We start from the raw sequence: 11,732 nt of genomic DNA on the forward strand, positions 1-11,732 counted from the left end.
AAAAAAAAAAAAAAAAAAAAAAAAAAAAAAGCCGTGGGTCAAATATTTGTTTTAGTATTGCTAAATTATTTTTATTTAAATGTATGAACTGAAGTAGAGTAGCTTCAATATTAATCTGCATTAAAATTTGAGTCATACCAAAATACATGTCATATATATTTCCTTTTCAGCTATGCTTACATTTTTTTATTTAAAAAACTGAATATTTCATCGTTCCTTCGTCTTGTTGAAACTCTGAGCATTTTTGTGACATTCATTTGCATCTTATTGTATCTTTCACCAAAGTCATTCTTCTTTCTGACATAAGAACATTCTGTCAATTTCAAATAGAGGAACTAAGAAGTGTGGTTCCTGTCAAACTTTATCTCTCTACTTACCATATGGTGCAACTTAAAGTTTCACCCAGTTTCTGTTTGACTTTGGAACTCGGAAGTGACATTAAACATTATCGAAACGTCAATAGCTTTTTTTTAACAGGGAAAATATGATAATTTTCTAAAAATTGATAATAAAAAATAATTGTATACACTGTCGTTTATTCTATTATATTGTTATAATTGTAACGTATAATTGTACCAGGCATGCCGCCGGTCTTTGTGCTGAATTGTTTAAGAAATGTTTTACTGTTTGAACTCCAACATTGTTTTGCTGCTCCAGTTAAAATCCCAGCTGGTTAAACGCTGTAGCTGAAAGTCTGACTCAGCAACACGCCAGCATTTCCATCAGCCATAGGTTTCAATCTGCATTTCAGCCAAACTCCTTCCTCACTCTCTTTCCCATATTTCTGCAATTCTGCAACTATAGTTTTTGTTTTTTTATTGTTTGTTTTTCCTTTGTCACAGAAACAAAAATGGCAATCCCCTGAAACTTTTTTTTTACATCTTTCCAGACCTCTCATGTTACATTAATGTTTAATGTATTTAAGGAGGATCTTATGTCTTAGATCAACACAAAATAGTGCATAATTGGTAAGAAAATATGTATTCAGATCCCTTACTTTGATATCTGTATATTAAATCCAGAGATGATTACCCAGTTAATACATAGGGTAATTATTTACTAAATCCATCCATCCAATTTCTTACACGCTTATCCCTAGTGTGGTCGCGAAAGGATCTGGTCCATATCTCCAGCGGTCTTATTTACTAAATACTGTTAGTAAATAATATTTGATAATATTTACTCTATTAGTAAGTAGAGTATTTCTGTATGTAATTTAAGGAACATAGAGAACAAACAGAATCCATAAATCCAATAAACACAGTAGATAGGTCAGTCAAAAAGCTGTAGAGTAGTTCAAAACAGGGTTATGGGTTAAAAAAAACAATATCACGTTTGAACATTTGATGCCGTACTTTCCGATCCGAGGTTAAAAAAAAATTGGAACGACATGGCACACCTGCAAACCTACCAAGAAATGACAGTCCATCTAAAATGACAGGCTGGGAAGGAAGGTCATTAATCAGCGAGGCAACCAAGAGGCCTTTGGTTACTATGGGGGAGCTGAACAAGTTGCTAAAAGAAACCAGCTGTTGAAAGAAGGCCATGCAGTCATATCTGTAGTTTGCTAAAAGCAATGTGGAGGAAAAGAAAACATGAGGGTAAAGGTGGTCTGATGAAAGCAGACAGCTTTTTTTTATAGCCAAAATGCCACGTGTTGTGGAAAACTTAATATTGCACGTTGCCCTGAAAACAACATCCCTCTGGTAGAAGACGGTGTGGGAAGAATCATGCTGTATCATGTTTGAGTGTTGGTAAAACATCCAATCGGCAGAATAACTGAGATAAAAATGAACAATGAAAAATTAGGAGATTAAACACTGAGGGTATAATCAGAAACCAGATTAGCTACTCAGAGATGTGGAAGATAGAAAGAGATCAATAGATCAATAGAAGGTAATACTGTAAGAAACCTCCTTTCTGACACATTTGTAAATTCCTACACATTTGCAGGCTTCAAAAAGCTTGCAAATGTGCTAGATGTTTGCCTAAAGCAACAACTTTCACTATATGTCCAGAGCTAAGATGCTATTTATTGAGCCTGAACTTTTCCCCAAAACAGGAATGGACAAAACATTTAGTTGCAATGTTAAAGGCTGGTGGTGACATTCCAGAAACATCTGTGATGCAAAGTTTCCTTATCATCATAATGTTTGTTCGATGTTTGTTCAATATGTTCTCCCATAAAACCCAGAGACCCTCACAGAACTGCTATATTTATACTAAGATTAAATTACATACAGATGGATTATGAAGAGTTGGTTTCTTAAGGCATTTGGTTGCACTGGATTTTATTGTGGGGTGTCATTGTAAAGGGGACTATTACATATAATGACCACACTTTCAGATTTTCTTTTTTTTTTAATTTTGAAAAATATATACGTTTCTCTCCGTCTTCTATGCACTAGTTTTGATCTGCCACATAAAATCCGATCAAAACGTATTGAAGTTTGTTGTTGAAAATCACCTATGAATGCTTTGCAAGGTACACAGGTTTGCTTGAAACCATTTGTTCGTTAATCAAACATCTTTGTTGCTGCGTTAGCGCCAAGCGCCCCTGTAGTGGCCCGAGCCACCCACCTGCAAAGTTTCTTGTGAAGACAAGGGTGACCAGCAGGATGGGGATGATGACCGTCCCTATAGTGACGACCCGATCAAAGGGCAGCTCCAGTTTGAGCTGCACCATGAGGCCAGCCAGTGCCCCACCCTTCTCATCCTGAGAGGAGCCCGGCAGGATGAGCTCCTTCAGCTTCTCGCCCGCGAGCAGCGCTGTGGCCATGTCTAAGTTTTGATCGAGGATGTTCTGCATGCGGAAACGGAAGTGCCGCGCTCTACAGCTCCCCTCTGCGAATGAGGCGAGACCAGATGCTCCCTCTTGTGGTTAGGTACTTGCCAAGACGCTGTGAAGCAAACACGCACACAAAAATGTGTGGCCGCCGTAAGCCGTGGTCAACATATGTGAGAAAGTGGTGATTTGGGATGTTTGCTCAACTTTTACAAAAGAGGAGACCTGAGGGTCAGAAGCGCATCTCTCAGTCAATGTGTCCCTCGTGCATCCCTTTGTTTTGTCCCGTCCCCACAGAGTCTGGCTGCAGTCCAGTAGCTCTGTATGTGGCAGCTTGAGGAATGACCTGAGTTTAGGAGGAGCTCTTGTGCTCCACAAGGAGAGTAATTGTAGGCTGAAGAGTGGTTATGTGAGCATTGGAAGGAAGAAGCTTTCCCAATCCGATCCTGGAAAACAAATAAGAAGTTAGGAGTTGCAAAATAGGAGCTATTATAGAGTACACAGAGACAACATATACAGTAACTGTGCATCTTTAATGTTTCTCTTTCATTTGTGGCTAGTCTTGTGGGAGAATGTTATCTTTCGTATTCTGATGCAGACGTGTGGCTGAAGACAGGAAACTTCAATTTAGTTTCCATAAACGGCACCTTGTAAAAGTATGTCTGCTCCTTGAAAGGTCTTATATTTAGCCATCCATCCATTTTCTTTACACCCTTGTCCCTCAGTGGGGTCGGGAGGGCTGCTGCTGCCCATCTCCAGCTAACGTTCCGGGCGAGAGGCGGGGTTCACCCTGGACAGGTCGCCAGTCTGTCGCAGATATTTAGCCACAAATGTCTAAAATATTATTTCACTGGGATTTTATGAACACAAAAAGGGCATAATGTAATGCGGAAAAACACAATATTTAGCAATGTTTTATTTAAAAGTCTATAAGTTCAGTGTTTGTTTTGTTGCCCTACTAAAATTGGATTGAGGGTTTCTGAGAACATCAATTTTTAAGTTCCTCATTTCAATTTAGGTTTGTTTATTGGTTTTGGTCACACACAATAATATGTTTTATGCTAAACTTCTATATGTTTGCTTTGGATTTGTGTTAAAGGCCATTGCCCTGCTAGAAGGTGAGCCGTGCCTCAGTTTTTTTTGCAGTCTAGCAGGTTCTCTTCAAGGACTGACCTGCATTTATCTGCATCAATTTTCACATCTACTTTGAGCTTGCAGCTTTCCTGTCTGTACTGAAGAAAAGCATCCCCACTGTTTAATGCTGCCACCACCATGTGTCTCATAATGGTGATGGCATGAATTAGGATGACATATAGTGAGTTTCCCATTTTAAAAAATGACATCCATTTTTAAAAAGTTAACTTTCAGTCTAATCTGACCAGCGCAATCTGCAAAGAGGACTTACGATGAATTTCATTTTGCTACTTTTCAAAGAGAGCACATTTAAAGAGTCATAACTAATGTTTGTCCTGCTGACAGATTCTCCCACCTGAGCTGTGCGTCTCTTCAGCTTCCCTTCAGAGTTACAACCTCCTTTGTTGCCTTTTGGAATAATACAATCTCAAAATGTGGGAAAAAAAGCACTTTTTCAAGGCACTGTTATTGTATATTGTTGTCCTATTTTAGCAACGATGTACAAAGAACCAGTTTCAAGAAACTTTAAACTGACTCACAAAAATATGTTATTTATTTATTTTTCTTAAATATGATGTCAAAATTTTTTATAACCCTACATGAGGAGCACAGAATAGATCCCTGTGGGACGGACAGAAAACTTTAAGTGATCCCAGACTCCTAGTGCTATCCAATGTTCTCTAGCTTTCATGTGCATTCATAAAAGTTTGAATTTATGCTTATCCAGCACCACAATTTTGCAGAGGCATCACCGCCTGCAGCGGGCTTCTTGAACATGAAGGTTATAGGAAGGTCCTCGGTGGGGAGTGTGAATGCATCATCCATTTACCATCAACTAATCTTATCCTCTCATGCCATCTCTTCTTCTTTTGCTAAAAAAAAGAAAACATATTTCCATCTCTTCTCCTCTCACTCTTGTCAAATCCTATTAAATCCTTTGAAAGCCTATCCCTTGTATATCAACACGAGAACGTAGTACTTAACATCTTACAAAGAGAAATCTTGAGTTGCGGCTTCAGTAGTCCAAAGAGCAATTAGTGTGCTCCAGCCAGCTTAAAAAGTGAACATGACTAGTGGGATCATGAGCAAAAGAATCCTTAGAAGCATTATGAAGGACCGCTATTCAGTGTTCATGCCGACATGGGGTAATTACTGATTCTCAAGTAGAGAACAAGATGTCCCTTTTGGGATAGCAACCTTCCAATTTCACCCTCCCATATGACAACTTTAAAGGATGATCAGAAGAGAGGCAAAGTTTACATAATTTAGATTTAAAGGAGCAGGGTCACATTTTAGAAGCTGTCTGTCTGCCACTGGCGCTGCTCCAGCCTGACAGATTTTTGCCCCTCAGTTGGGCCATGCTACCGGTGTGTTTACACAGGGAATCCCACATCTTTGACTACTACAACATCCCGCTTGGCTCGGACCAGTGCAGCTGTCTGCGAAAAGAGGCAGAGTTAGACTTCAGGACAACAGCTCAGGGAGTGGAGCTGCTCTTATCCACCCATTCCTTCATTCATTATTAATTGGATGACGAAGGGACATGGAAGAACTTCCAGGGCGGAATATTCTCTGACATTAAAGGAACGCTTCTGATTGGGCTGCTTAATGACCAGCTCAAGACCACTAAATCAGCGCCGTAACAGTTTCCACACTTTTACGTGTTAGCATAAAAGTGCACCAAAAAAAAAAAAAAAATCACGAAAAGATCACCGTGTCTTACTCAGCGCAGCAGGCTGGGATCCGAACTGCTGTCTCCGAGAGGGGTCCATCGGTCTTCACCTCTGCTGAGACATTGCATTGCAGTTAATTACAGCCGCCTGTGGATGACGAGCCGCTTCAGCACCTGAGCGGCGGACAGCTCCCGGAAAACCGGAGACAAGCTGCTCAACATCAAGCACACATCGATTCGACGAGCACGCCAGGAAGCGAAAGTGCATCTTGTGTGTGAAGCTCGGAGTGTGCACGAGACGAGAGGAGACTCTCTGTGATGCTCTGCACCTGAATCCGTCTCTACCTGTCCGCACTTAGACCGGACCAAACCGCCGCATTTTGCTGCTGTGGAGCGAACTGCTAAAATTTGCGGGGCAGCGAGGACGAGAGAAATAATAATTAAAAATAATAATAATAATAATAATAACAACAACTCACCGAGTCCAGCTGCGTCTTCCCGGCGCGGTAAGAGTTAATCTGCAGTGCGGGCGAGAAGCTACAGCTTGTATCCGAGCTCACCGGTTTGTTCCGCCTTTTCTCCCCCCACCCTTCCCCTCTCCCTCTGGTGACTCCAGCCCTCTTCTCTTCATCTCCCCTCCCCGCCTCTTCCTCGGAAACAAGGGAAGAGATAACAAATTAAAGATTCTGCGGCTCTTCGTATCAGCTCTGTGAGTGTTTGAGGCGGAATTACGAGCGCCCTGTGGTTTGTTGACAGGCTTGCAGCAAAATCGTCCACACTTCATCCTCTGCAAATCGATATTATTAAAAAAATAAAAATAAAAAAAAAACATTGCTGTAAATATTAGAGATTTGCTAATGCGTTGCAAATGAATCACGTTTTAGGGCTGTATTCTGTACAACACAAGCATTTAGCGCTCCACTTGGATCATTATGGACTCTCTAAGTACAAGCTGTGCGGTTCAACTCCTGTTTATTCGGTCCAAACCGCACGGCAGTGTCTTCTTGCCTTCCTCATAGGTTTATCCAGCCTGCCTGTCACCTCAGAATGTGGGACTGACCGTGGACACATGCAAACAAGGACTGGCAAAGACGCGTGTCATTCAAATCTTATGGGTGTGGCGAGCATCTTCACCCATCTTCTGTTTGTAGATGAGTCATTAACAGGTGGTTCAAGTTTCCTGTTTAGAAGAAGCGCTTTGAAATTACACAAGAGGAGTGGTGAGGGTTGGAGTTCTGGCAAGAAGATTTCATCACGACAGTGATAATAATTAAAAGTTTTAATATGTGAGGAGGGGTTTTAACCTGTGCTTTTCCTGATGGTACAAGAAGTTCAAGGATTTCTAAAACTGTCATAACTAAGTTTAAAGTTATCCTAACGAGTAGGATTTTACTGTAGATATTCACTAGTCATCCTGTGTGGTTTTCTAACATCTGTGGACGTACAATCCCGAGCATTTTGAGTACTTTTAAAATAATTTACAATGTGCAGTTTATGGAGAAGTGCGTTGGGACATCTCCACATTCATTCCGAATTAAAATAGCTAAAAATCAAACATCAGTATTTCTCCTACAGAGCATATCAGTTGAGAAAGTCATTATGCTGCTTTTTGAAGGAGCTTCACATGTAGATGTTTAGGGTGTGTTGAAGAGAGAGTGAACACAATGGTACTTTGAAACAGCTGTCGGGATCCTTCAGAAAGAAGATCTAGCTTATGTCTTTGCTAAGAGATTTAAAGACGTCTTATAAGAGTTTGAAATCAGCCATTCCTGTCCAGAACAAGTGACTAATATTCAATGCCACTGGGCCCCAGTCTGGCTTTCTAAGCAGGTTCCATCTGAGCAGTCAACAAATGGTAAATGAAATCGCTGAAAACCCTAAAATCTCATCACAGGATCGACAGCAGGTTTTTGCCGCAGTCAATATGAAAGTACACTCACTGCACTGTTAGAAAAAATAATTCTGTGGCAGGTGAAGAAAAGATTTGCTCTCTTGAAAAAACACAGAGAGCAAACTAAAGTTTTCCAGACAAAGACTGATTGTAGAGTAATGTTCTTTTTATGGATGAGTCTAAAATTTGACACCAGAACATAGAAGATGTTTTGCCTGTTGTAAATTTTAAGCGAGCACAGGATTTTTTTCTAGGTTGGTATCCTTTCTGTGTAATGATGACAGACTCCTCTCAGTGTGGATGGAGATGCTGACGTTCAGCATGTGTTGATTCACATAAAGTTCAGATTTGGGTGGTTTCTTGTGAGTCCGTGAACACACTCACTGATTGTCCTTCATTTGAGGCCGACAGGATGGGTCTGCTGATTAAAAACTTGAACATCTTGGTGTTCCAGCAGGATGACGATCCAAGCACACTTTAAAACTAGTTGGAATGATAAAGCAGAATAACATTAAGTTTTTGGAACCCACTTGATTTTAATCTGATTTCAAATACATGAAGCCAGACTTTTTTACTGAGCTCTTGCAATTCACAATAAAGGAATAAAAAGTGCGTAGATATGCCAGATGGAATCGTATCGCAAGCTTCTTGATGGCTTCAAACTAAAACTAAGAAGTTTCTCTGCAACTTTCAGGATAGTTCATAGTAAAATGGGAAATGACCTGTACTTGTACAACACTTTATCCAGTTCAGAGGACTTCAAAGCACTTTGCACTATATTCAGTCATTCAAGAACTCACACAAGTAGCTACAAGTGGGCACTTGTAGCTACATAGCAGCTACAAGTGCCCACAGGCAGTGTGACAGAAGGAAGGCTGCCACTCAGCTGGCGTCACTGGGCCCTGTGAGCAGCAGCAGCAGGCGAGGAGGTGAAGTGTCTTGCCCAGGGACTCGATGACTGATACGAACAAAGCGAGGGTTTGAACTGGCAACGCACCGTCGCCCCACAATGTGTTGAAATGTCAGTGGTGGTGCATGGAGACGTCATGAAATAGTAAATACATGCTCTAATTAATTCTCATCAACACTTATAGGTCTCACTCATAAATCAAATCAAATATTGCACTGGACACATGGGCAGTGGATATGTTTAATGGTGCTTTCTTGCTTTTTTTGTTGTTGTTTTTCCGCCTCAGAAAGATTTTTGGCTCGCCGCTGGGATCATTTTGCCCCTGTCTCGCTGTCTCTGCGTGTCAAAGTGGGGCACACCCATCAGACTGAATGTGCCAGCCCCTCCAAGCCAGTTTCTGCCGGCAAGGGAACCCGCTCCTTACCACGCATTGCTTCCAAATATAGACTCCTTCCCTCTGTCTCATCCCTCCTCCTTCCTCATACTTATGTTGCCTACAACAAGCAAGCTGCAAGATGTAGTTCCCCATCAGCAAGAAACACAAATATATAAAATCAAACACAATGCTTTCTAGCAAAATTTCACAACCTAAAAAAAAAATCTATTTCAGTTTGTAGTGTAAATATTTGGGCCTCCTCATGATTTAGGTCTTGAAATGAGAAATAAGCTGATTTCTATTTTTTTCCCCCTCATATATACCATTTCAGTAAGATATAGTTGTTTTGTGTCATATGTACATATTTATATTTGTATATTAAAGCCATGAAAAGGAAAAATAGAACAGTATTTTTGAAGTGTTAAAGCTTATTGAGCTTGTCACTGGAAAGGGCAGAAGATGCAAATGTCGCTCTTCAAACCTTATCCTGACAAACAGCAGTCACAGACGCCTCCAAGCCTCCTCCTAGAGCTCTGCAAGTAAAAGCAACTTGATGTCCATTATCAAGGCCGGAAAGACTGTAAGAGGATAGTAAAGGTTTTTCAGGCAGACTGTAATGTGATTAAGAAACTGAGGTTACCCGTAATGGTGGAAGTCGAGCTTGGCTTTCAAAACCACACAAAATAAATCGCAATAACAACAACAACAACAACAAACTCTCACTGTGAAAAGAGGAGGCTGACTGGAAGAAGTCCTCGTCCTCAAATGCTCTTTGTATTTACGCAAGTTTTTTTTAACCAAAATAATTTCTTTGACGATTTGAAATTTTTATGTTTAACCCAAAAAGAACAACAACAACAACAAAAAGCCCAGAAGAAATCTGTAAAAGCTAGCTCAAATGCTTTTTCGATCAGAGTTAGCTCTGTGAGCAGAACAATGTCTTGACAAACAATGGCCTACGCCTTGAAATGTTGCTTCAGTATTACTCCACCCTTTGCTTCCTTATGATGTCATCTGTTTTGACAAGCGCACCAGTCCTTCCTGCAGCAGAACACTCACACAACACGACATGATGCAGCCACCGCCACACTTCACAGATGAAATGGTGCTCTCAGGTTTTGCTAGTTTTACCCTTTTTTTTTTCCAAAAATGTAAAAATGATCATTATAGCCAAACACTTTCCTGTAGTTTCATCAGTCCACAGGAAATGTCTCCAAAGAGGCCTTAATGTTAAACTGCAATAAACTTCAAACTGACAGTTTATGTTCATAAGAATGGATTCTGCCTTACCTAGCAGACTTTCAGCTCGCGTTGGTGCAGTTCTAGACTGGCCATTGCCTTCCTGCTCAATTCTGCTCGATTCATTCCAGGCTTTCTCCCATCCCCTTGGATTCCTCTGGTAGAATTTCTACTGGGCCAATCAGTGTACAAAAGGAGAAGTTGTGAACAAAAATGCAGCTTTTCTATGCTGTTGTTTCGGAATTGTAGTCCACCTGTAGTTTTAGCAATTACAGAGGAGGAAGTTCACTAGCAATTGTTTCTCGATAACTCTCTTCCTCACATCTTAGCTGATCTCTTTAGATTTTTTCCATGATGTCACTCAGGGTAGCAGTGTGTTTGAAGTGTTACATTAAAATACATCCACAGGTGTGTGTTTCTGTGCAGCTTAATTAGATGCTTAGAAATACATGATGTCATCATCTGAGCTTCCCTAAATGGTCTAAAGGCACATTAATCTCAAGTGTGTGTAATGTGGGCATTGAGGGCATGCGCAGACATTTAGTCATAACAGAATGATTAAACTGGCACCAAATTACCTCAATAATTTCCAAACAAGTTTTATTTGAAAAAATCATCTCAGCCCTTTCTCTGTGCATCACATCGTTGTGCCCGCAATAACACATCAGCTACTTTGTAATAAAAAAGTTGCAACATCTCAAACCACAAGGACAAAGAAGAACAAAATCTGCTAGGATATATTATGAGTCATTATTCTAAATAAGGAAATCAGTAAACATCTTTATAAATATATGCATCACATTAGAGAACAACTTTTGAAATCATTCTTTCAACTGAGGAAAAAAAAAGTTATTGTATGCATCAAAGTGTAACTTCAAACGTCTAATGATGAGTTATTTGTGGACTCAAGCCACAGAACCATTTGCTGATTACTGCCTCGGTTGACTGTTATACATTCTTAACAATAACGTTTTTTAAAATGATGTTTTGTGATAAAATACTTTCTAGAAATAGTTACAATTAATTAATGGTACAGAAAAAAATCCCTAAACCGAAAAGACGAATGCCCACAACATCTTTATGCAAATGAAAAAGAAGAACAACAAAGCTTTTAAAGACTTTCTTATTAGTCTTTCATTCTTTATTTTCAGCTCCGCTTTTCTGGTTCATTTCTTTTGTTTTTCTCATTCTTATGGGGATTTCTTCATTGTTACCTTCTCTGATTTTTCCTTCTGCAAGGCAAACCTCTGTAGACAAGACGAGATTTCTCACTGGGCCATTTGGACCAAAACCGCCTTCCAGGCTCTGTCTTTGTCGTAGTCCTGCAGCGTCCCATTGGGTGTTTGCTGCTGATGCATCAAAACACAAAGGAGAAGCACAGAGGTTAAAAGAATGAAATGAAAAACTCTTCATTAATCACGTTGACTTCATGTAGATTGTCAGTTAACTGTCAGGAGGAAAATGTACAGCTGTTAAAAAGAAACAGAAATAAAACTGGATGTGACCTTTGGCCTTTTGTGTCCACAGCCTCTCATACCTCATGGTAATGAGTCGCAGTCTGTAAGCTGTCCTCACACTCTGGAGCCCCCAAGCGGAGTCGACTCTTGTATGTTGCACAGTGCACCACAGTGGCTGAAGTAAGTACTGCCTGCACCAGCAGCAGCACCATCAGAATCAACAGCAGGATGTCATAGGATTGCTGGGAGACACACACACACACACACA

General features: G+C 40.3%; 1 protein-coding gene and 1 long non-coding RNA gene across 6 annotated transcripts in view; both read right to left on the minus strand.

The window, feature by feature from the left end:
- The window catches only part of panx2 (pannexin 2), a 13,235-nt gene extending 6,638 nt beyond the window's left edge, over positions 1-6,597 (minus strand). Inside the window, exons 1-3 of one of the 4 annotated variants that reach the window (XM_015046326.1) lie at positions 6,071-6,597; positions 4,749-4,791; positions 2,581-3,231 (exon numbers count right to left, since the gene is read on the minus strand). In XM_015046326.1, the coding sequence (XP_014901812.1) occupies positions 2,581-2,809 (229 nt within the window). In that variant the 5' untranslated portion in view covers positions 2,810-3,231; positions 4,749-4,791; positions 6,071-6,597. The other 3 variants (XM_015046325.1, XM_015046323.1, XM_015046327.1) reach the window with 3 other exon arrangements.
- A 3,988-nt stretch (positions 6,598-10,585) lies between these two features.
- Positions 10,586-11,726, minus strand: LOC106955883 (uncharacterized). 2 transcript variants are annotated; one of them, XR_001426670.1, is made up of 2 exons: positions 11,545-11,726; positions 10,586-11,353 (listed from the first exon to the last, which is right to left on the minus strand). It is a non-coding gene; the product is annotated as an uncharacterized LOC106955883 (long non-coding RNA). The 2 variants fall into 2 exon arrangements; XR_001426669.1 differs by having other exon boundaries at positions 10,586-11,356.
- Between the last annotated feature and the right edge of the window lie 6 nt (positions 11,727-11,732).

The sequence above is a fragment of the Poecilia latipinna genome, unplaced genomic scaffold (genome assembly GCF_001443285.1).
Source record: "Poecilia latipinna isolate Pla-1442-1.1 unplaced genomic scaffold, P_latipinna-1.0 Scaffold773, whole genome shotgun sequence".
Lineage (NCBI taxonomy): Eukaryota > Metazoa > Chordata > Actinopteri > Cyprinodontiformes > Poeciliidae > Poecilia > Poecilia latipinna.